Genomic DNA, 27,482 nt, shown 5'->3' on the forward strand with positions numbered 1-27,482 from the left:
AGCGGTTTTCTGTTCCCTTTTTATGGCACCATTATTGTCCGCAAGCCACTCACTCATGAGACGGTCTTTATTTTTCACTCACTCATGAGATGGCCTTTATTTTTCAAAGTGTTACACCTGAATTTTCCGCAACTGAAATTCCATCTCGCACTCTCTAAATTTTGCAAAGAAAACTTGTTTTTATCTTAGTGACCTACATATTTCGTACATTTCTTGAAATTACACACTGCTTCAAAATATAGTTTACATTATAGTAGTGTATCCAAAATATTATTTCCGTTTTGAACAGTATCAGATAGTTTGTTTCCGCGTTGGACAGTTTCCGTTTTATTCAGGACAAATTATACATAATACATACAAATTTCGTCAGCCCAATAAATTGTTCCGAAATAGACAGGATTCCGGATTATTCAGGTTCCGATTTGAACAGGTTTCACTGTATTTCATTTCTGCCGCTCTTATTCTTAATGCACCTGCTGCTCTGATAGTCCAATAATAATAATAATAATAATAATAATAATAATAATAATAATAATAATAAATGGTAATAATAATAATAAGTCTAATTTACTTACTTTATTTTACTTATATTTGAGCCGTTCAGAGCAGAAGTGGTGTAAGTCAAGAATGGGTAATGAGGGTTGAAGTAAACATTCTGTAAAATACAGCGCAAAGTAGCAATTAATATTCACTTTATTTAAACTACTAGCCGTACCCGTGCGCTCCGTTGCACCCGTTAGAAATAAATATAAAGTAATTACATAATTAAAATAGGACGTTTGATCCAGGGAACATTCGTGTTTGATAGAAGGATAAATTGTTTAATATGTTACTTAATTTAAATTGCATCCAAATAATTAAAATGCGATCATTTGGTCCAGAGAGCACTCAGAAGTTACTGTAATAACATTGTAGCATTATGTCCATCTAGAGAAACTACCCTTTCCAATGGTGAAATAATAATTAATTATACAAATTGGTTAATTTTGCTTTCGATATTACTTCATACAAACACAGAAACACTCTCTGTAGGCTATGTTTCATAGCTTTCGATTGTTGTTGTCCAAGACCCTTATAGACGTACGGTAGTCATTTGTTTTCATTTCATTACACCGCCTTAGATAGCATTGTATTTTAATTTTAAAACTCATTTATCTCATTAAATATCAGTCCTATCAAAATTTTGCAAAGGATAAAACTTATCGGAAATCATTTTTAAATAAACTTTTGTTATGCAACATATTTCACAAAAATCAGTAATAAGCGAGATATTTCGATTTATTTAATTCGGGCCCTTATAAGCCCCCTTTTAAATAACATATTTTGAATGTCATATAGCCTAAAATCTAAGTTACAACGAACTTAATTTATATTCTAATTTTCATATAAATCGGTTCAGCCATTATCGCGTGAAAAGGTAACAAACATCCAGACAGACAGACATACAAACAAAAATTTCAAAAAAGCGATTTTCGGTTTCAGGGTGGTTAATTATATATGTTAGGACCAATTATTTTTGGAAAATCGAAAATTACCAGAAAAATTTCGGCTACAGATTTATTATTAGTATAGATTAGTAGTCAGTGGATAGCAAGAACGACATATTAATTGCTACTTTGCGCTGTATTTTACAGAATGTTTACTTTTAACCTCATTATCCAATTTTGACTTACACCACTTTTGCTCCGAACGGCTCATTTAATGTGCTGTACAACAGCCAGTCTAATAATAATAATAATAATAATAATAATAATAATAATAATAATAATAATAATAATAATAATAATAGTCTAATAATAATTTATTTTATTTATTGATTTATTTATTTACTAATATTTTTTGTGCTGTACAACAGCCTGAGACCAATAACAGTTCAGCACAAAATAAAAGTTAACACAAGATTTACATTGAACAAGGAATTACAAAACAGTGCATACAAATTATTATTAAAATTAAAGAAATACAATAAATAGTAATAATAAATGTAACCTCTTCATATGTTGGCACATGGAGGTAGAGCCCCATGCTTTCTTGACCTCGGCACTAGAATGAGGTGGTGTGGTCGGTACCACGCTCCGACCGCCTTTTGCCCTCGGGAATGACCTGGTACTCAATTTTATAGGAGGCTGAGTGAACTTTGGGTAACGAGAAAATCCCGGCATCGAACCCCGGACCTTCCAGTCCGTAGCCAGCTGCTCTACCAACTGAGTTACCCGGCCAATAATAATAATAATAATAATAATAATAATAATAATAATAATTATTATTATTATTATTATTATTATTCTGAAATCTGATTAGTGTAATATGTAGCTAGTCGGCGATGTATGCAGTGGAGGGAGAAAAGAACTGGCCACCCAATCCCATTACCCTGGCTTAGTTGCCTCATAACGCCTGTTCTGCTATAACGCCAGTTTAGTGACTGTGAGTTGAAAACCCACTGTAACCTGAGTTCAGCTCCATATTCAGCAACATTGAAACTTAAGGGTGTCTTTTGTCGGCAAGTGGATCGACTTAAGGCTGGTTCACAATAAACCGGAAACGAGAATCAGAACGAAAACGAAAATGGTAAAATTATTAAAATGTGTACATTTAAATGTGAGCATTCACAATTAACGAAAAGCTTACCGGAGCCCGGGATCGGGAACGGAGAGTTAGCCAAGTTTCAACTTTGGCGTTCACGTTTCCGATCACAGCCCACTAGATTCATTCTATTGCCATCTAAAAGCTATTTTGTCGTCGTATATTTTGTAGCAAGAAGATCGTGACATAACCTATGGATTATTTTGTTCTGTGTTGTGCATCATGGAGCAAATTTTATTTGATGAGATTCTAGTATTGTGTGTCGAGGAAAATCCTCACGTTTACGATAAGCGGCGCGCCTCGTATAAAGATGAGAAAATGAAGGAGAATACATGGCTTTCAATAGCTGCATCTTTGAACACCGATCGGAAGCGAATCATATTTTATTACAGTATTGGTTGTATTACACACTACATATTCATGCTTCAATTCAATAACTACCGTTGTGTTCATTTTTGTTCTGTTACAAATGTTTCTTCTCTAATTATTTTACGTTATGGTAGACTTAAAATAGGTTGTGATAATAAAGATGCATGGGCATATTTATAGTACCATACCTAATGAAATGTTTCAGTTGAAATTTCGAAGTTGGTTAACCTGTGTTTATGTTGGCTGCCTTGTACTCGTGAGAGAACGCAATTGGTCAATTATACACAAATAACATCAAAATGCGTAATATCGACTTTACATATCGTTATTGACATGCATATCGATGTGCATAGTCGTCTACGTTCTCGGTTTATTATGAATCAAAAATGTTCATATTCACGACGTCTGCTTCTCGTTTTCATTCAGGTTCTCGTTCCCGGTTTATTGTGAACCAGCCTTTAGTGACACGCGTGAAAAGGAATGAGTATTTATGGCCTTCTTTCTGTCTCAAAGACTTGGAATATGCCTTATTTTCACAGTATTGTAGAAATTGTTGGTGTGGTTTAGCTTACATCTTCGCTGAACGACACATTTCAGACCGTTTTATTGCAGGGCCCTGTTTATTTAAAACATTAGGGCCCAATTGTATAAATCTCCCTGACTAAAGATCAACTTTGATCGAAGATCGAAAAGTGAACCGAGTTCAGACACTTCTTCTATTGTATAAAACTTTCCTGCGATCAAATTACCTTGGTTCAAATGCAATCTAAGTTCACGTGAAAAGGATTTGGCAACATCGCATAAACAGGTGAAAAACGTGATGCGCGGACAGGTTTGTTCAGTGTTGCCAATCTAGCGACTTTAACTCTTTTTCAACAACAATTTCTTTTAACTTTTATATTGCTTAAATAGGAATTTAGCGACCTTTTTAGCACCCCATAGTGACAAAATTTAATCTTTCTTTGTCGATAATGAGAAATCTAGCGACTTTACAACTACTTTTTGACGACTTTCCGTACACTCTGTTGGAGACACTGGTTTTTTGTGCAATGTAAATAATGGCGGACAATAAGAAGAAGGTTACTGTTCTCCGAGTTGTTATCATGTTATGGTGTTTGATACTGCTAAACATAATAAAGCTTTATAAAACGACAATTTTCGTTTAGTAATACAGTTAATTGAAAATTTATGAATGTACCTATCATATCCGATAATAATTAATGGTTGTTATAAACATAATATAATTATAGGTTATGTTATTTGATACTGCTGAACACGATAGAGCCTTATAAAATATAAGATTGTTTGTGTATTAAGGCAAGAAATTGAAAGAAATATATATATAAATGTACCTATCATATCTATTAATATTAATAATAATGGATATTTTATTTGCACAATCTGTCACTCGTATGTTTCAAACAGAAAAGAAATAACTGAACTTGGATCATCTAACTTAATCGGAGAAATTTCTTCAGTCAAAGTTGACTTTAGTTTGAGACAAATTAATCTCAGATTAGACTTTATACAACACAAAATTCCAAGTTCAGCTGAAACAAGGATCAATTTAACCTCTGATCTAAGATTAAATGGTTTATACAATCGGGCCTAGGATGAGTTCAGCTTTGCCCAGATCTGATCAGTTTGAATGGCGCGGGGGAGGGGATGGCGCATTCCACGTGGTAACGGTTTTCTGACCTTCTTCCCGCTCGCTCGCATATTGCGGGACCCTTTCGCTTGGACCGGAGCCATCGCAGAACTTGGTGCCCATCTAGTCTTGCGTCAATTCTCCGACGCCTGTATCGGAAAGTATAGGGTATGTGGGAAGAGTTTCCACACACGACGGCTGTTCCTCATTCCTAGGCCACCTGAAGTAACAATGAGCTCTGACGTTATACTGCATTTTGCAATGTTAGCGCTCTTTTCCAAAGAGAAAGGATTGGAATGTGAAACATATACAGGAAACATACATGTGTACGTGCAAGTAATGGTTGATTAACACCACTTTGTTTTCTCGTTTTAAATTTAATGTTACTTTTCCCATTAGAAATTAGCAACTCATTACGTCCGACTCTCAGTGCAACATGCTTTCGAATCCCATCTTCTGTCGCTTGAGATATCTTGCTTGTCAAGAAGAAAATACAAGTTTTGGCCTGGACATGTTTGGATTTAATTATAACCGTGTATCTTCTGTTCATCACCTGAACAATCTTCTGCACAAATGTATGCATCTATCGGTACCTACATCTAAAGATTATCTAGGTTCGATGATTGCACTAAACTTGAAATAAGTCTTTTTTGCAATAAATAGTATTTTTATACAACTGATTTAGAACGAACGTGTTCATTAGTATTCAGAAATACAACTTTTGACTTCTGTTTCATATCGATGGCTAAGGAGTGATATAGGCCTGTATGGTATTTACAAAAATGGTAATTTGTCCTCGAGTAGGAGATCTTGCAAAGCAGAAACATAACTTGCTTGTTAAGAGATACCTTATGTATATTTTTCGAAAAATTAATTTTTAAAAGTCATTTGATTCACTTGCAAATTTGCAGATACGAGATATCACTTCTTAGCCATCGATATGACTGATTAGCATATGTGCACATTGTGTTGACTTAGAAAAGTTAGTGTTGCAAAATACTTAGAGGTTATATTGAAATACTACCATTATCTCAAAGTAGAATATGTTACTACTTATAAGTTAATAACAAGTCTTACCGATTCCACCGAAATTAACAGTTGGAAAGTAAATCAAATAAAAATTCGTCCTTACGCCGTGAGGTCATTTGTTATAGCTACCCTGAGTTATTAAGCTTGGTTCTTTGATTAATTTCCATTCTTGACCACATAAAGATTTCTTAATTAAAAACATTAGCCTTGAAGTGCGTCCAACAACTAGAGAAGACATGAAACAAAGGATTTGAAAAGCCTGTGGATCTCTCAGCTGTGCTGAAGTGCAATCACGGATGTTTGGAGGTGATCAGAACATTGTTTAGCACAGGGTGGCGTACATTTTGAACCCTTACTATCACGAGTGTACGTGCATAAACAACATACAGCATTTCTCAGAAGATATCATTTTTGTTGCATTGTGAGTAAACTATAAAAGTTAGAAGAAAACGTTTCAGTAAAAGTTGTTTCTTTTTAAAAGTAATTTCCAATGGTACCTTCAGTGACTCATGTTCTCATTTGAAATTTCGAAGTTGACCACAGGTAGCGCCACTTCCGGTTCGTTATGGGAAATGGTACTACCACCAATCGATTCTTTACATAGTTTTGGTTATTAAATTTTTTTTTTTTATGAACAACCAGTATCACATAGTTTTCGAGAAAAAAGGCTGGTGGCCTGAAACACCCGGTATATTATGACTAGTGTAATATGTAACTAGTCGGCGGTGTATGCAATGGAGGGGAAAAGGAATTGGCCACCCTACCTCATTATCTCCTGGCCTAGTTGCCTCATAAGTAGTGTCTTCTTGGTATCACCTGTGAGGTTCGGACATGTCTTCGGACAGTTGACTAAAGAACAACATGTTTAGATTATTATGCATTTTAACTACAACCATAACATACACTTTAGGTGCAATAGTGTTATTTGTAGGCAGTGTACTAAGAATGGTCGTGGCAGTTGGCAGTCATTAACAGCTGATCCTATACATAGTTATATCACAGTCTAGTATATACAGTCACGAAGCTCAATACGTAGGGAATATGCATCCATAGATAGTTGCTAACCACTAGAATCGCTACTATCGCCTCATCACAAACAATGCGAAATACTACCGGCACAGTCTATTTTTCCTAGTACTCTCCACAACTCAAGCTTCGTGACTGTATATACTAGACTGTTGTTATATTTTATTCGTCATTTCATTGTAAAAAAAAAAAAAAACTTCTTCCTCATATTTCGTTATTTATTTATTTCTTTCTTTATTTATTTACCTACTTATCTATTTATTCACTTACCTATTTATTTCTGCCAGGGTTAAATCTACGCTTGAAGGTAGTTTTTAGAATGTAAAATTTATAGATATAAGTTAACTGTAGTCCCGCGCCGTGGCGTCGTGGTCTAAGGCATCCCGTCTAGGACTCGCGTTACGGAATGCGCGCTGGTTCGATTCCTCATGGGGGAAGAAATTTTCTCTTGAAATTTCGGCCAGTGTATGGGACCGGTGCCCACCCAGCATCATGATGTACTTGGGGAGCTACGATAGGTAGCGAAATCCGGTTGCGAATACCAGCTATAACGGCTGGGGGATCATCGTGCTAACCACACGATACCTCCATTCTGGTTGGATGATCGTCCACCTCTGCTTCGGCATGTGGGCGTGAGACCAGCAGCTGGCTGGTCGGTCTAGGCCTTTCATGGGCTGTAGCACCACGGATAATGTAAGTTAACTGTAACCTTCTATAAATCGTCAGTTTACCAAAAAAAAAAAAAAAAAAAAAAAAGTAAGTTCGTTTTTATGTGTGATTATTGCTCTGCCACCCAGCTGACGATCGGAATCCGCACTAATTTCTCGTGTGCGCATATTTTATTTTATTGGGTTATTTTACGAAGCTGTATCAACAACTCGGTTATTTAGCGTCTGAATGAAATGAAGGTGATAATGCCGGTGAAATGAGTCTGGGGTCCAGCACCGAAAGTTACCCAGCATTTGCTCGTATTGGGTTGAGGGAAAACCCCGGAAAAAACCTCAACCAGGTAACTTGCCCCGACCGGGATTCGAATCCGGGCCGCCTGGTTTCGCGGCCAGGTGTGCGCATATCAGACGCAGCAATTCCACAAATGGATATTTAATAATAAATTATGAATTAATTATAGCTACTGTACTTCCTTTTCGTCGATGTTAAGTTTCATTTGTGAAGGCTCCTTAATGTTTGTTGCTACCCCGCGTCACAGGCAATAAGGTCCATCCGTACTTTTACCACTGAAAGACTTCATTGGCGCAAACAATGATCGAACTAGCAAGCCCGCGGAATGTTACATGGGGGCAGTTCGTGCCATCTGGTGGTCATCACGAGGTCGTGCCAAACACCATATGTCCCCATTAGCACGCCCCACCGTTCGTGAGAGGATTTGCTCCTCACCGTTCACTTACCAAGTGAAATGAGACCCAGGCGTAGTTCAGTGAACCTCTCATCAATTTTAAGTCTTCGATAATGCGAAATGTGTGGTAGTTAAAGGTTGGGACAAGTTTTATTCAAGTACTGCGGTACTTCTCCACCCTCTTTCATTCCGAGTACTGTATTCCATTCTTCCATTATGATTAGATTCGAGATGTGGCAGCCGTCGGCAAATTTGTACTCACGATGACATCACTGGACGCAAGCCGCAATACATAAGCGGTCTTACTAATAAAAACTCTATATACAGATGTTTAACTGTCTTATACTTATACAATGAGTAGCTCGTTTATAAGTCGTGTGTAAATTTCTTACTAATAATCACTACATACGTCGTGTATAACAGTATAACTGTTAGACAGCTACGTCATAGTTTCGTCATTACTTCGTAACGAAAGGTAATAGAATATCTGAGGTTCTCTATTGCATCCGGTAGAGTGCTCTACTGTGGAGTGTGAAATATCGATAGTACAACTAGCTCTAATCGATTACCACACTATATTTTGGCCAAAGAGTACAAGCTACAGCAATATTATTCTACTTATTCTGTGCTCTTTGGTGTGTTCTTCTGTGGTTACAAGGCATCCATCATCATAAAATGACAGTCGATATGAACAGCTGTTAGAGGGGCGGCCATTTTTTTCTCTGTATACAACGCTTAAATAAGGGATTTCATGTATATAACTACTGCAAAGCAATTCCCATTTTATAGTTGCAGATTGTTTATACATCCATCGCTTATACATGGTTTATTAGTAACGTTTTCTGTCTCAACGCTGCATAAGTCTCGTATATAAACTATACACGGTTTATTAGTAAGACCGAAGATGTAATATCAATCTAGGACAGTGATGTCAAAGCAAGCACATTTTTCTGACCTTGACGTCGTGCGCGGGCAGCAAGCGCTAAGTATGGAAAGAGGAAGGGTTGTGTATATGAATAAGCAACCTGTTGGATTAAGAAAACAGTGGTGCACAAACTTCAAACGGAACGTGAAATTTTATGTCGTTATTTTTATATGGCTTTCTGTTTAATATTATCTATATTGTCTGTAAAACAAAAGTACTAACACTGATTTCTTAATATTGCACTTGTGTTTTAAATCTTAATAACATAATAGAGAGTTAAGAAGGAATATTCACTTAAATTCCATAGTATAATATTACACTGTACTGTATTAAGTGGATGAAACACATCATTCATAAAGAAAGTGATATTCCAAAGAAAGAGACTGAGTATGACATAAGTTGGAATTTATATTGATGGTAAGTCTTATCTTTAGCCTTACAAAAGTAAAAAATAAACTAATCAAAACAATATTACAGTACAAAGCAAAGTTACCTATGTACTGTATCTGTTTTAAGTGTAACTAGTATTACATAACAAAACTCTTATCGCATTATGCTTTTAAGGTGATATTTGTGAGCAACTTCCTATCATCAGAATATTAAATTATTTTCTCGATATCTGCTGAAGCTATAGAGCTGACATTTTTACAAAACACGGGCACGTATCTTCTGCTTATGATGTAACAGTAGTTGCTTTGTTAATTCATTTCCTTACAAACAATTTCCATGCGAATATTTTCAAAATTTTCAATACACTATCTTCAGTAATACGTATATACGGTATATTAGATTTACGAAAACATTCTGTAAGGCTACTAAATAAATAGGCCTATACTTGAAAATTTCACTTTTCTATACGAAAAGTTGAGAAAATATTTCTTTTGAGTAAAAAAATCAAACTTGTGAAACATGAGCATGAAAATTAAAACTTACATTCTTATAATGCACTTATATTTCTCAGGCAAATCTAAAAATTAACGTGGATACAATTTTAATAAGTTCTCTTCTCTTTACCTATTGAATCAGTGCTGGCCATCCCTGAATATAGCTCGACCAAGCGACATATACCAGCTCTTTCGTCTATCTCTTTCCTTTCCGCTGTAAAGCGCTCAGGCTCTCCTGGGCTCTAAAGCGCGCGCTTGCTCCTGTGGGAATCAATTGACATGCCTGAGCTAGTGTTTCAATATCCCTCATCCTCCTTTGTATTGTCCGTGTGGATAATTTCATATTGTTGAAAACATCAGATTATTCGGGACGAATATGTTAGCAACTTCATTCAGACTTGTTTTAATGAACTCTCCATCACTTCAATTATTTTGTGATTTCCAAAGCAGTAAATAACTTGCATTAATTACAAAAAACAATAATTGACACATTTTATTCTAGACCTCTATACCTCCCACGCACGCACGCACATACACATATATTACACGCTACTGTACCACTAAAGCATCAATGGTCAGTGGTACGTCGCAAATATATTCAATGAACTGCACTTGTAGACCCAAGTCTTCATCATCTCATCAGTAAGCTTCAGTCATCTAGTCCGTAAGTAATTCCATTTCCGCACAATCATTCCTAATGAACTCTACGACAGAGATCCGTCTGTTATGAACTGAAGTGTTTCTGTGCGGTTAACGGAGGACATTGCAAACTTTTCAGACTCGCGTCTCTCTTTGTTCCATTCAATAAAGGTTCAAAATTGAGAATAGCCTGAGTGCATCCAAAAAAATTTAAACTTCATATATGTCTGTTATTAATGTGCAGCTATTAATTATGTTTTAAAAGCCATTTTATGCTCGACCATGCCGAAATGTAGTAATTATACACCTGGTAGCAGACCTTTAATGGACCTCATTAAAGTACACCTACTCATTAAAGGTCAGGTCTTTCAGCCAATGACGACTCAGGTTACAACTGTTCAGCCAATGACAGGTCAGCTTTGTACCGTTATAAAACCGCAAGTATCGATTATTCTCGGATATGCAATCGAAAGAGAATTAGCGAAAAGTCACGGAGGCTGGAAATCCAACAGTCGCAGAAGGTTATGTTCTGTTACTATAATAATTAGCGTTAATTGTAAATAATATTCAAATAAATTCAATTTGTCATCTCGTTTTTCAATGTCTAATTTATTTTTAATGTTATCTCTGTAGGTTCTTATGGCCTAGCAAGGTCATTGTGAACATCTGTTCCTCGGAAAAAATCAATACTTTCGCGTCTGCGCACAACTCACAACATACGGGACATTGGCCAAGGTCAGCTACAAAGAAAATTAATAATATCAAGTTAGAAATATGGTCGAGCATAAAAAGTCGTATGAAACTCGCCTATAATGGTAATTAAGAAGTTCGTATGAATATTATGAAACTCGCTTGCGCTCGTTTCATAAATATCCATACTCGCTTACCTTCATTATAGGCTCGTTGCATAATCCACTATTATGTTCGTCATGATATGAAACTTTTACTCCAACACTATCCACACACATGGTAGGACCGCCGTGACATCGGGTCAGGACAGCGTTGATCCTTCCCCAACAAAACTAAACATCTGACAACAGACAAACGACCATGCGTTAGGAGACATTCGAAGCTATGGTAGTGACATCCACATAGCACTTAAGCTGCACCTTTCGCTAGAAATTTCTTACTTTTGTCCCCTGTAAATAGGATAAAATACAATAATTTCTTGTTATTTTCTTTGCTGCTGAATGATTGCAAATTATAAAAAATAGTGGAATTACGTATCGGAGGAACTGCCCTTTTTTTGTTTTCTTAGCATTCCGCTTGATCTCGACCGGGTTTGAACGTAGATCTTCGGAGAAGAAAGCCGGTGTTTCGGCCTAAAGTCTTATGATCAACTAATGTGGGTAAGTTTCAGCAAAGAACATTTGGAATAAAGCGAGAACTGTACCGCTCAGTACTTGTAAATCCTGTTCTGTCACACGCGGCTGAAATCAAACCTGATCCTAATAAAACTAAACAAACAGAATCAAGTAGAGTACTAAAAATAATTCCTAAAACAAAAAAAAAAAAAGTATCAAAGGAATCAGTACACTAGGGTCAGTAGGCCTATACAAGATTTTGGTGCAAAATTCAATTGGTAAATGTATTAGCGTGCTGGTATCTATTAAAAAAAGTCACTGTAAGGATGTGCTGATGGTTTAACCTGAAGTTAGGGTTAAAATGCTTCGAGACTAGGCAAGTTAAAATAAAATAGTAATATACGTTACAAGAGCGGTATGTTGACGTTTTCATGGTCGAGGAAAAGATTGAAAAAGCGAAACGTAGTTGAGCTTTTTTAATTTCCGAGAACATGAAAACAAACATACCGCTCGTGTATCGTACATTATTTTGTGCGAAGATCGTTTATTACATACCTGAAAGACGAATTTCTAATTAGTTGCAATTAAATCTCCATGTTGATTTCTGTTTAATGACGCCAACTTCGGAACACCAAAATATATTTCTTCAACATTGTTGCTGTAAAATGTTTTCTGTGTTTACTATACTCCAGCAGGCCGTGATATACGTCTGTCTTTTTTTTTCCCCCCAGTCTATAAATGCGAACTTAAAACAAACGGTAAGGTTATGTAATGATTTATTTTTCATTTTAATATTTTAACAATATTATTTATATACCATATTGCAGTAATAACATCGGCATCTGGAATCTCGTTGGTTTTTCACGGCTTCCTTAATGTTACTTGTATCAGGAATGCAATAAATTTCGTGGAGTAGTAGACTTTACTTAATTTTTGCAAATATTTAAAAACAATAATTAACATTACAATATATGTGAAATTGCAGTGGTAAGTTTCCAATTTATAATTATTACTGTGTTAAACGTCTCTAAAAATAATATGTTAAAAGCCTAAAGCAATAAAATGGATGTCGCGCTTAAGCGGTAAGAAGAGGGAAATTGTTATGTGTGTTACGTTGGGAATACTGAGTGTGGTATTTCACACTTACCGCGTATTGGTTGTGTGGAAAACAAGCAAATACGCACGATCTCGCACAAAAAAATTGTCGATCATCAGTGATTTGGAAGGTGATAGTGATATAGTTTATGACGAGTTAAGTTCGGAAGATTAATATAATTTGAATAAGTTATGAGAAGAAACTCCGAAGGCCGTGAAAGAACAGTTCAAGAATCGTTCCAACAATGCAAAATCCCGAATTAGTTCTGACTGGCGCATGCGTCGAAAGAAGTTCGGTATTAGTTCGGAACGCGTTCTGAATTGCTTGTTGGAACAAACCTACACTATATTGCTTGATTACCAGCAGTTGAATATTAGAACAACCATACAATGAGGCTAGTTGGGGACGCTCAAGTTTTCGTCCAGAGCCGTCCAGCTATCAAAGCCGACGAAACTCGAAAACTCGAGCGTCCCCAACTAACCTCACTGTATATATGTTAGCAACAATGATGATGATGATGTAATAATAATAATAATAATAATAATACATTAATCACAAAAATAGTAGTAATGTAAATTTTAAATATATGTAATACAATATTGAAGCAGAAAAAAGGTACGTAATACGATAACCATGAAAAAAAAAAAAAACTCTAAACTTGTGTATAAAACTGTTTATCTACTTTGATTATGTAATGTGAACTTTACATCACTAATAAAAATGTTGTAAACACATTCATTACGTTTATAGTTAGGTAATACTGCTATTACCTAACTGGTTGCGTAATGTGAACGACACATTAAATAAAATAAAATGGAATTGATTTTACTTATTATAAACATTCATACTCGTATCTTAGGCGGTATTTCGATGGTACTAAACATTCAGTTGCAGAATTTGCAGCGTTTTCAAATCTCAATCCTCGTCTGAATTCGTTTCAACAATGTTTGTTTATTTCTCCTAGTACTGCTGTTCTTCTGTTATAAACAAAAACCTGTCGTGTTCAAAACTAATAAACAAACATAAACGAATCGCCTCTCCACAAAAGCCATGTTTATAACTAATAAAAATAATGCAATTACTTTTATTAAAAAATTAACTTTTAATGAAAGTGGATAAAATGTTTTACGATATATTTATCGTAACGATATACTTATCTTAACTTCATATTACAATAGACTACTCGACTGGTTATCAATCTCGTGTTGTAAATTAATATGAAATTAATATGAAACAATGTCGTAATAACTTGCACACTAGAGAGCTAATTACGCTAAAAGATTCTGACATAGTTAATGAAATAAACGAGGAAATGAATGTATTGTGAATTCACATACACATAGATATATCTTTTTATTTCTCCGAAATTTGAATTTTTATTTAAGATAGGACCATATGCCCCGATTGCACTCTTTGGTGTTAATATTAGGTGAAGAAAGTAATGAGATGCTTACGTCACGAAACGATTGACAATATGTTATTACAAGATCACGAAATGAATTACCAAGTGAACATCCAAATATGAGCCGTAAAAAAAAGCTATGGGTTAATCAGTTTGAGTAGATAACTTTAAGAATAAGTAGAAAATGAACTTGAGTTGTCAAATCGATAGTTTGGGATCCAATCGCGCAGTTGATGAATTAGCAGAATGTTTCTTGTTTCTCACGGTTTCTTGTCTTTTAGTTGTAATCTTATTGCATGCCCTCCGAGAAAATATTTCTTCGTGGTATGAAACTCTATACTGTAAGCTTACGTGGCGACTCTTGACTTACTACTGAATCATAACCTGAATTCACGAGGTAACGTGAAGCTTACATTCCTTCACAATAGAGTCATAGCCTACCATAAACATAACTATGCATCGATGATGTGAAAGAGAAATGCTTTCCCACTTGAAATTTCCGTCTTATATTCGTGTTCCATCAACTTGAGCTAAATTATACAGGGACATAATTTTATTTTTATTAACATTTTTAATATCAACTTGCCTATACCTCTGACTCAACGCCGTTTGCTACCCCCTTCCACGACTGGAGTTCGTTGATACTGGCGTAATATACAAACAAATCACTTTACTAGGTATAGGAGAGAAGAAAAGTAGTTAATCCATTTACATAAACTAGGAAATATTGCGCTTTTGAGTTTGATAATTTTCATTAGGTTTTTGTTTCATCAAAATACAGTACAGTATTAACAATGAGTGTTTTTACTCACGAACTGAGCTGTCCATGCGGACGTATTCATTATGCAGTGTATATTATACTGTCTACAGCACATTAGCGTACAATATAGAGAATGAAGTTAAATTGAAAAATAATCATAATATCGATATTTAAACACATTTTTTAAAATGGTGGCCGTTCATTTCGATACAGGCTTCAGTTCTAATGTGCATATTATCGCACTATAGACTATTGTACCTAATCCCAATTACCAGTTTTGTTCTTCGTGCTAGTAACTCATGTTGAAATAATTCTGTACCTACTCTATAAAAGAGTATCTTACGTACTGTAAATTCAATCTTCACTTCTGGCCGATCCGAAAAGATAAAATTACTCAGACATACTATCTACTGTCCGTCCAAGTGGTTATGTCGTAGGGTCGTAGAAATGGAGGTAATTACGTGACAGTTAATTACTTAACGAGGCCCTTTTATTTAAGTTATTTTAAACAGTTGTATGATATTACGTAGCCGTCCAATTCCTAACAGCAATTAATGTTTTCAGAAGAGAGTTAAGACAGCCCAGCCACTAGCTGGCCAATGAAACTGGTGGGGGAAACCGGGATACGACACAGGCAAATGGACGACAGCACCTGTGCGAAAATGATTCAATATTGAAAGCTCTTTCGTCACTGGAAAACGCGAACATATTTTTGGAACGTACTGTTTACTATGACCGTAAGGCTACTATGACTGTATATGCGGTCTTGGATCTGTGTGGAGGACGGTTGAACTTAGAAGGGGTGGGAGTGAAGTACATTCAAAAACTCAGGTACAATAAAAATTGAAGTAAAAATAAAATGATGTCCCTGTACAAACATGCAAAATCAACGGAGATATTTTTACAATTAAATAAGTTTCGGAACACAACCTTCCCTGTCATTCCTTTATATACACAGTAACAGGATGTTGTTCCGAGAAGAGGTTCCGGAACACGTTAAGATCAGATGTGACTAAAGGATAAATGACATAAAGGTGATGTCAACGAAATAAGTCCAACGCCAAATGTTACCCAACATTTTCTCTTATTGGGTTATGGAAAAACCCTGGAAAAAACCTCAACCAAGTAATTTGCCCTAACCAGGATTTGAATCCGGACCCGCTCATTGCATGGTCAGGCGTGCTAACCGTTACTCCACAGCGGTGGGCTCCCACCTTCTTAAACCGCCACTGGTGGTTTATCTGAATATTATTATACCTGGTAAGGTTTATCTTGTCTCAGTAGCAATAAAACCAAGTCCCTTCAAATGAGGGTGGAGATTATAGGAGGGTTGTAAATTTTCAGGATTCCTTTCAAAACCTTGTTATTGTACAGGCTGCCGGAACTCAGTTTCTTGAAAGACAAGCTCAGTGACGGAACTACACAGTACGAAGAGAGATATTTTGTTATTTTATTTTGCGCTACAGAATGTATCAACTAGTCCCTTCCGCCACTGGATTGATGGACGGCATCGCTCCACTCCCCCCATCCCCATAACAACACAGACGAAGTAAGACATTTCTCCTTTCTCTCTCTTTTCACAGTGAGACAAGATACATCATAGAGCCTTTACCTCCACAATATATGAGACAGATCAAGGTTTCTGAACCAACCTTTCACAGGTCTCTGAACAGGGCCAACGAAGCACATTGTTACACGCTGTTGCTCTGGTGACACAGAGAAGTAACTTTTGTTTTTAAAACTATTGCTACTGATCGTGGATATAATTTGTTTTTTGGACTTTCTCGTAGTATGTCAAGTGTGAAGGCTTAGCCTATTATTAAAATCTATACTTCAACAGATGAATGTTTTCTTTCTTTTCATTTTTTTGTTGGAGCGGGTTATGATGTAATGTCTGAGCTCAGGTTTATTTATCATCATTGTCTTCGGCACACGTATTTTATTTCAAATCTAACAAAGACATGTTGATTTCATTTGATCTTTAATTTCCCGTAGTGTCGATTTACTGATCAGTCCCCAACACGAGATGAAGAATTGTACTTGTGTGTAGTAATAGTTCACAAATGAATAGATTTAGGAGGAAATGGCATTTGAGATGGTACAGATTCGCCGCTCTTATTTTACCTCCTTTCATTGGGCACTCATAAAAGAATGAATGTATTACCACGACCTTTCCGAGTCAATAGGAAAACAAACAAAAGAATAGCGGGGGAAAGATTGAAAGGCGTAACAAAAAAAAATAATGAAAGAAAACGAGAAAGAAGCCCTTTCACATGTTGGTTTCTCAATAAGAAATTCTGCCCTAGATTGTTAAGCCTACTTTTGGAGTAACTTGTCGAATCTGTTGTACGAAAATTATATTAAAAAATCCATGACTAAAAAGTTCTTCTACATCGCATTCCATAGACATATTCAGGTCAAGACGCATGACTTCGGTTACTGGGAGAGGCGTCCTCTCCGCAACAGTTCCTGGGTTCCCAGCCTTCCGCAATATTTCTGCCAGGACTCATTCCTTAAGGGAACACTCAACTTAAAAATCGGAGAAAAAGTGTCATAGAAATGAAAAATTAAATTTCTATACTAATTTACGTGACAGAACTAAATCAATATGCTGAATTCTTCCCCTATTCATTGAAAAGTCACAGTGAAATGCGCAAAGCCAAAAAATAAAAAATGATAATTAAAAGTGATATTTCAAATAATGATTGATTAAAAATTGAAATATATTTTATTTTGAAAAGTATTGGATCTAATGAGCTGAGATTTTACATGTTACTTTCCATGTGTATATTAAACTTTTTCTCCAAATTTGAAAAATATTGGTCAAATAGGGAAAAAGTTCCAAAATATAGTTGAGTGTCCCCTTAAGAGCACTTCCAAGGGCGCTTCGACACCTTGGAAGGGCCGTTGGAATGGATCCTGTGCTGCTTGGTCACCTTGGCGGTATGAACTTAGAGCGGGGGATACGGGGCCCCCATTGGGTGAGCGGAAATGATCACATGCTGCCGGTGGTCTAGTACACCTCATTCTCATTCATCCCATAAATTCGGGGTGCACAATAGGCCTCAGTATGGCCGACGTGCAAAGGGTCGTCCCTGACCCGCCCCTAGCCATGTTACCCAACCTAACCGAAGTGAGTGTTTTTTTTTAATTTCTTTATATTTGTGTGTTCAGTACCCGTGTACCTTACATTAGAGATTGACATTCATTCCAATAGTTTACCTATTTGTTGTTGAAATGAGTTTACTTCGCTGTAAGGTGCATTAATTATTATATTATTAGAATGACGAATAGTTAATTCATGTATGTATTGGTGGTGGGTGTGTTTATGATCTTTAGTGTTGTGTCAAATAAGGTGTGTGTTCTAAAAATGTAATCAAGCCGAACAAGTCAACTAAATTACCAACTTAGTTTCTCATTAACGTAGAAAAATTATTTCTATAAATAACAAAATCTTAAGTGGTAAAAGTGTTAAAATGTATAATTAAGATGTATCATTTATGTAGTTTGTAAATTATATATTATGTTTTAATATGTAACAATTTTTTGAAAGTATTTTGTTCACATTGTTTTCATTTCTTAACTATCTTATAGAGTGCCTTGTTTATGATCATTAGGATTTCAATTTCTATTTACTATTGGAGGTTTAACAGGTGTAGTAATAGTAAATTCATCAAGTGATATTGTATTACATGATACTATGTAGTAGCTCATTTTCATAGTAAAAGTGATTATCAAGGTCAGGATTTTCAGGGGCAATTTTCACAGGAAGAAAGAAGGGAAAGGGTGCAAAATAAGATAAAGATGGGTAAAAGATGCGTAGTTTTACTTAACTAATTCGGAAAACCTACGTGTTATATGGACTGTATTCAGTATTCAGTATATAACATACAAGTATCATTCACCAGAGAAAAGTGTGTCGTATAACAGTTTCATCAGTTTTGATTAAGCCGTGCTTGAATTTCTGAGCCAGGATGAATAATCAGGATTTGGAAACCTTTGACATGACGAAACTTATATTAAATTCGTTAAGGACGTTAATATATCCATTATCTCCTAGTTACCTCATAAGTTATTTTTTTTAGTTGGTTATTTAACGACGCTGTATCAACTACTAGGTTATTTAGCGTCGATGAGATTGGTGATAGCGAGATGGTATTTGACGAGATGAGGCCGAGGATTCGCCATAGATTACCTGGTTGGGAAAACTTCGTAAAAAAACTCAACCAGGTAATTAGCCCAGCGGAGATCGAACCCGCGCTCGAGCGCAACTTCAGACCGGCAGGCAGGCCCCTTAACCGACTGAGCCACGCCGGTGGCCTTCATAAGTGATGCCTTATTGGTGTTAGTTATGAGGTTCAAACTTATGTTCGGACAGTTGACTGAACAAACAAGGACGTTAAGCGACAAAGTTACATTGAGTAACAGGAAACTATTGATTCCAGTGAAATTTAAAAACCAGTGTTCGTTATAAACACATCTTTACTTCACGATAGATAGTAGAAGCAACTTAACAACGGTTAGAGAGTGTAATAAATAATAATCTTCAACTGTTTACGTATTAACAATTTGTAATGCAATTAAATTCAAAAGTAAAAGAAATCAAATGATAAAATGTACTGTGAAAAATATTAAACAGTAGCAGTAAAAGGGATAGAAAAGGGATTGTGAGTAGAGTGAAGTGAAAAGAGAAAACTGTCTCCCCTTCCCCCCAAAAAAAGAAAGTACTGGAAAATTACTTCCATTCTCATCTGGACACAACATTTTACACACTGGTTTATTTCAGAGAGTTCTAATTTATCCTACAACAAAAAGGTACGCATCTAAGAATTCTAACAGCCACCGGCATAACTCAGGCGGTAGCGCGTTTGCATGCTGATCCGGAATTGCGCTCGGGTGTGGGTTAGATTCCCGTTTAGACTGATTACCTGGTTGGATTTTTTCAGAGGGTTTTCCCCAAGCGTAAGGTGATTGTTAGGTAATCTATAGTGAATCCTCGACCTCATCTCGCCAAATATTATCGCCGCGCTCTCATGGTTAACATTCGGCAGGTCTTTGAAATTTAATTATATTATTGTTTTCAATTTCTTATGTCGCCGCTCCAATCATTCTCCTCAATTTCAATATTGCAACCAATAAGCTGCTTCCATTATTAAATGACACCTACTTGTCTAATCCACGTGGACTAAAACCGAGGCTGCAATGTCTTGTGCTGAGGACGAACATTAAGGTAAGTATGTGATTAAAATTATTATTAAGAGTTAAGAATGTCAACGTACTCGTATATGAAATAATAATAATAATAATAATAATAATAATAATAATAATAATAATAATAATAATAATAATAGTCATTTAATAATATAACAAACTAGTGCTTATTCTTGTCGAGGAAGTAGACGTGACAACGTGACGCTTAGAGTGAAACCTACAGAGCAACAATCGGTCGGCCAAATTATGTTTTAAAAGCACACCGCACGTTATTGTATGATGCCGACATGTTAACCATGAGAGCGCGGCGATAATACCATCTCGCTATCATCAATTCCATAGCCGCTAAATGACCAAGTAAAAAAAAAAAATCATCGTAACCCTAGTGATTATGTATATGCCTAGTTTTTTCATGTAAATCGACACCAAATTAAGATATTTAATTAATTACAGTTCACGCCTGTGGAGTAACAGCGCGTCTGACTGCGAAACCAGGTGGCCCAGGTTCGAATCCCAGTCGGGGCAAGTTACCTGGTTCAGGTTTTTCCTGTGTTTCCCTCAACCCAATACTAGTAAATGCTGGTTAACTTTCGGTGCTGGACCCCGGACTCATTTCACCGGCATTATCACCTTCATTTCATTCAGACGCTAAATAACCTGAGATGTTGATACAGCGTCTTGAAATAACCCAATAAAAATTAATTACATGTTATATACTTACAACTTACTTACAAATGGCTTTTAAGGAACCCGCAGGTTCAGTGCCGCTCTCACATAAGCCCGCCATCGGACCCTATCCTGAGCAAGATCAATCCAGTCTCTATCATCATATCCCACGTCCCCCAAATTCATTTAAATATCCTCCCATCTACGTCTCGGCCTCCTCAAAGGTATTTTTCCTTCCGGTCTCCCAACTAGCACTCCATATGCATTTCTGGATTCGTCCATACGTGCTACATGCCCTGCCCATCTCAAACTTCTGGAGTTAATGTTCCTAATTATGTCAGGTGAAGAGTACAATGCGTGCAGTTCTGTGTTGTGTAACTTTCTCCGTTCTCCTGTGAAGTCATCTCTCTTAGCCCCAAATATTTTCCTAAGAACATTATTCTCAAACACCCTTAATCTCTCTTCCTCTCTCAAAGTGAGAGTCCAAGTTTCATAGCCATACAGAACAACCGGTAATATAACGGTTTTATAAATTCTAACTTAAAGATTTTTTGACAGCAGACTAGATGATAAAAGTTTCTCAACCGAATAATAACAGGAATTTCCTATATTTATTCTGTGTTTAATTTCCTCCCGAGTATCATTTATATTTGTTACTGTTGCTTCAAGATATTTGAACTTCTCCACCTCTTCAAAAGATAAATTTCCAATTTTTATATTTACATTTCTTACAATATTCTGGTCACGAGACATACTCATATACTTTGTCTTTTCGGGATTTACTTCCAAACCTATCTCTTTACTTGCTTCCAGTAAAATTCCCGTGTTTTCCCTAATCGTTTGTGGATTTTCTCCTAACATATTCACGTCATCCGCATAGACAAGCAGCTGATGTAACCCGTTCAATTCCAAACCCTCTCTTATTTGAAGGATACGTAACAAGCTGTTTTTTTACGGTGATGGGTTGTTGTATCGTATTGTATTGTATTGCATTTATTAACATTCCATGGTATTCACACATGTTTACAGCTAGAATATGGAACAAGTCAAAAAACTTAATACTATTATACAATCTTAATTTATAGTCACAGTCTAGATGAAATATATACAGACGAGATTTACAATATAGTCTACTAGTACAACACAACGTTTTAGTATAAATTTCATGAAGTGTTATTGAATGTCATGAATTCACCTACAGAATAGAAGGCGTGGGAAATTAAGTACTTCTTTAATTTGGCCCTAAATAATTTTATGTTTTGAGTTTCATTTTTTATATCGATAGGGAGGCTATTAAAAATTTTTACTACCATATAATGCACTCCTTTTTGATAGCACGATAGACTTGCCGATGGAGTATGAAAGTCATTTTTTTGACGTGTATTTATGCTATGAACTGTTGAATTAGTTACAAAGTTTTCACGATTACATACGAGGAAGATTATTAGTAAAAAGATATACTGACAAGCCATGGGCATTATTTGTAGTTTTTTGAAAATAGCCCTACACGATTCCCCAGATTTGGCACCTACTACTATTCTAATTATTCTTTTTTGTAATAGAAATATATTGTTACTATCTGTGGAAATTCCCCAGAATATTATTCCAAAACTCATTACCGAGTGGAAGTATGCAAAGTATATTGTTTTTAAGGTATTGATATTTCCTATCTTTTGCATAGATCTAATAGCAAAACAAGCTGAATTTAGTTTGGGGGTAATTTCTTTAATATGATTTTTCCAATTAACACATTATCGATTTTTAAGCCAAGAAATTTGGTTGTTGTTTCTAATAGGGATCTGTTATTAATTATTGCGCTAGAAATTTGCGACGTTGAATTTGGACAGGATTTAAATTGAATTTATTGACTGAGAACCAGTCACATATTTTTTTAGCCCAATAAAAATAATAATTACATAAAATCAATCGTTTAACGACAGAATATTGCTTGTGGTGATACGAAATGGGATAATTTTTTTCATATTGAAACAATGTTATGTTTTTGTGTAGTGTACAACGTTATTACTGCAATCGAATGTTTGAAGTGTTTGAACTGCAGACTAGCCTTTCCCGTGCATTATTGCCGCACAATTTTAAATAACTGTGATGGTTACGAAAACCGCTGCCAGCTGTTACCTGTGCGATGGTGGGGGAGTGCCTGTATTACGTCATCTCTGTGTAAGCCAATCAGAATGACCTTCTCTTTGTAAAGAATATGATCGTACTCAACGCTTGCTTGTGTTTCAGGTTGTTTCAAGGCTGGTAGGTGGCAGCAAGCAAGAAGTTCGCACAGGTTTACCAATGAAGAAGCTTCTCGAGTCATAGTACTGCGGTATTTGTGGAACTTACGTGATTCCGATCTTGAACAAACAGTGTTTATCAGAGTGAGATTACTGACGCTATCTGAAGCATCCTATTGTCGGAAGAGGCCTTTGTATGTAACGCTGGTGAATGGTAGTCGCGATTGTTGTGGATTGAATTAAAAGCGGTGACGTGTGGATCAAACCAGGACGCCATGAGTGTGTGCAATTACTCCGTGTGTACGTGGTCAAGTACCTGAATGGAGTTGTGTTGTAGAGGAGTGTCCAGGTGCCAGTGGAATGCGTTTGAACGGTCGTCATGGGACTAATAGAAGCGTTGCTACAGGAAAGCCAAACCAACCGAACTCATCGTCAGAAATCGGTGAGTACTCAATTTTTATTGTTTATCTTCCAGTTTGTTTGCATGAAAACTTTACAATCTCTGAAAAAAACAGTAAGTAAAATCATATCTGATTAATAAGCTTAAATTACTCAAGGTTTAGTATAAGAGTGGTCTATATCTAACGATGTCTCCCAGCAAATTACTTAATTCATACTTACTTACTTACAAATGGCTTTTAAGGAACCCGAAGGTTCATTGCCGCCCTCACATAAGCCCGCCATCGGTCCCTATCCTGTGCAAGATTAATCCAGTCTCTATCATCATATCCCACCTCCCTCAAATCCATTTTAATATTATCCTCCCATCTACGTCTCGGCCTCCCCAAAGATCTTTTTCCCTCCGGTCTCCCAACTAACACTCTATATGCATTTCTGGATTCGCCCATACGTGCTACATGCCCTGCCCATCTCAAACGCCTGGATTTAATGTTCCTAATTATGTCAGGTGAAAAATACAATGCGTGCAGTTCTGCGTTGTGTAACTTTCTCCATTCTCCTGTAACTTCATACCGCTTAGCCCCAAATATTTTTCTAAGCACCTTATTCTCAAACACCCTTAACCTACGTTCCTCTCTCAGAGTGAGAGTCCAAGTTTCACAACCATACAGAACAACCGGTAATATAACTGTTTTATAAATTCTAACTTTCAGATTTTTTGACAGCAGACTAGATGATAAAAGCTTCTCAACCGAATAATAACACGCATATCCCATATTTATTCTGCGTTTAATTTCCTCCCGAGTGTCATTTAAAAACAAAGAAATCGTGTTAGAAGATTGAATTTGTATATTTTCTCTGAAACTTTCCAAATATCTGTAGGCAGTCTTTTACATTAGATTGCCGAAAATTGGTTTATAGCGCAGCATTGGCAGTGATAAAAGTGTGAAATATTCGTTCAGTGGGCGGTGGATACTCTACATTGACCCTAATTTCAAACCAAAGGCAAGGACGGAAATAACGCCTGTGATCTAATCAACTTTATTCTTTTTTTCATTCAGGCAAGCACAAATCCACCGTAACGAAAGATTTCCGTTTGGTTCAAAGCTTGCCATTACTGGTATCTTTTATTTTGTTACTAACCACTATACCAATAGCCCACACCTGTGGAGTAACGATTAGCGCACCTGGCCGCGAAACCAGGTGTCCCGGGTTCGATTCCCGGTCGGAGCAAGTTACCTGGTTGAGTTTTTTCCGGGGTTTTACCTCAACCCAGTATCAGCAAATGCTGGGTAACTATCGGTGCTGGATCCCGGATTCATTTCACCGGCATTATCACTTTCATATCATTAGACGCTAAATAACCTAAGATGTTGATAAAGCGTTGTAAAATAACCTACTAAAAGAAAACCTACCAATAATGAAATCATTAATATACCAGGTAGGCCTATATAACCTTACATTGACAAAACACAGCTACCGCTACCACGACCACCATGATAACGATCTAATCGCTCTACCCCTATTATCTCCTGGCTTAGTTTCCTCATGAGTCATGCCATATTGGTGTACTTATACGAGGTTCAAACCTGTCTTCGGAAAGTTGACTAAATAATAATGATAATAATATAATATAATACCTATTATAATAATAATCCAGACGTTAGAGATGGGCAGAGCATGTAGCACGTATGGGCGAATCCAGAAATGCATATAGAGTGTTAGTTGGGAGGCCGGAGGGAAAAAGACCTTTGGGGAGGCCGAGATGTAGATGGGAGGATAATATTAAAATGGATTTGAGGGAGGTGGGATATGATGCCAGGGACTGGATTAATCTTATTAAGGATAGAGATCGATGGCGGGCTTATATGAGGGCGGTAATGAACCTCCGGGTTTTTTAAAAACCATGTATAAATAAGTGATAATACCAGTAAGAATAATAAACACCAATAATAATAATAATAATAATAATAATAATAATAATAATAATAATAATAATAGTAATAGTAATAGAAATAATAATAGTAATAATAATAATAATAATAGTGATAGTAGTAATAATAATAATAATAATAATAATAATAATAATAATAATAGGATAGCAGTAATGATAATGATATTGGTATCTTACATTTTGGGGGTCTAAATTCTGAGACACATTTCAATACATAACAAAATCACCTTATTTCGCACGTGGAAAATCATTCAGAAAAATAAAATGAGGCGAAAAAAAAAAAAAAACAAATATTCTTTGTTAGTAACCTATATTATAACTAGGCCTCTAACGTTTACGTATACTTGCTTACTTACTGGCTTTTAAGGAACCCGCAGGTTCATTGCCGCCCTCACATAAGCCCGTCATTGGTCCCTATCCTGAGCAAGATTAATCCAGTCTCTACCATCATATCCCACCTTCCTCAACTCTATTTTAATATTATCTTCCCATCTACGTCTCGGCCTCCCTAAAGGTCTTTTTCCCTGCAGCTTCCCAACTAACACTCTATATGCATTTCTGGATTCGCCCATACGTGCTACATGCCCTGCCCATCTCAAACGTCTGGATTTAATGTTCCTAATTATGTCAGGTGAAGAATACAATGCGTGCAGTTCTGTGTTGTGTAACTTTCTCCATTCTCCTGTAACTTCATCCCTCTTAGCCCCAAATATTTTCCTAAGCACCTTATTCTCAAACACCCTTAACCTATGTTCCTCTCTCAAAGTGAGAGTCCAAGTTTACGTATTACGGGTATGAATTCTGGGCGACATTTTAATAGGTCTACGTATACTCTACTGTACAGATTTTTACCTCTCATGATGTTCTGCCTGAATAGGCTACGTCTATTATCAAGCAGTAGTCTATATATCTCACTTTACAATACAATATATAATTAGCCTATGTGTCAGAGGAAGAACATTGTTGCATAGGCTACAGCTGATCGGTCCGATCGGTGGACTATGTTACTAGTCAGCAATGTATACAATGGAGGGGGAGGGGAACTGGCCACTCTTTCCCAATATCTTCTGGCTTAGTTGCCTCATGAAGTCATGAATGCTACTTCATTGTTGTCATGTTCCGATCAGCCGCAGCCTTCGGACTGCAGACTAAACATATAGGCTACAGTGTGTAACTAAAATGTACCGGTATGTCAAAATTTTAAGAGTACGGTATATTTCTCTCACATCGAGGCTGAAAAAATGTTATATGAACATTGGTCCGGAAATTCTGTATTTCCTTGTTACAACCCTTTTTCTACAACTCTGCCTACATTGTATTTTGCAGTACATTAAATAAAAATAGCATATACAACGTGTCTTGCAGAAAGTTCTCAAAATGGCACGCATACATGTATTATCTTTGCGTACATTGATGCGCCAAGTATTGTTTTTGTGTGGTATGGCATCATAGCTATTGTGTAATAACACTTTTGCGCTGAACCCGGGATTTACACATTGTTGAATAAATCATTCAAAGGATCCATGACAATGGGATACGTAGAGGCGGATCAATTCCTTGGCCTCCGCGCTCTCCGGACCTAAACCCACTAGACTTTTATTTTGGGGTCTAAAAGAGCTCGTTTATGGAACCCCGGTCCAAGATGAAAAGAGTCCTCCGAGCTCACATTTTGGAAGACTACGAAACAATACGGCATTGTCCAGGAATACATCAGCGCATCCTGAATTCAATGCGACGGCAAGTTGGTGTATGTATCCGCGGTAACTTGGCCAATTTGAGTTCTTCTTGTAAGATAGATTTCCAGGTGGTACGCTATTTTTAATTAAAAATGTGCGGCTTCATACAATGTAAACAGGGTTGTAGAAAAAGGGCTGTAACAAGGAAATTAAACGTTTTCGGGGCAATGTTCATATAACATTTTTTCATCCTCTATATGAGAGTAATATGCCCTTAAAATTTTGACATGTATTTTAGTTACACCCTGTATAGGTAC

At 36.3% G+C, this 27,482-nt stretch overlaps 1 protein-coding gene across 5 annotated transcripts in view; it reads left to right on the forward strand.

Annotated features, from left to right (window-relative positions):
* LOC138708827 (echinoderm microtubule-associated protein-like 2) overlaps nucleotides 1-27,482 on the forward strand; it is a 227,934-nt gene that overhangs the window by 7,975 nt on the left and 192,477 nt on the right. For all 5 annotated transcript variants that reach the window (XM_069839034.1, XM_069839036.1, XM_069839037.1 and 2 more), the window contains exon 2: nucleotides 23,144-23,578. In XM_069839034.1, the coding sequence (XP_069695135.1) occupies nucleotides 23,497-23,578 (82 nt within the window). In that variant the 5' untranslated portion in view covers nucleotides 23,144-23,496. The remainder of the gene's footprint in view (nucleotides 1-23,143; nucleotides 23,579-27,482) is intronic.

The sequence above is a fragment of the Periplaneta americana genome, chromosome 11, assembly GCF_040183065.1.
Source record: "Periplaneta americana isolate PAMFEO1 chromosome 11, P.americana_PAMFEO1_priV1, whole genome shotgun sequence".
Classification (NCBI taxonomy): domain Eukaryota; kingdom Metazoa; phylum Arthropoda; class Insecta; order Blattodea; family Blattidae; genus Periplaneta; species Periplaneta americana.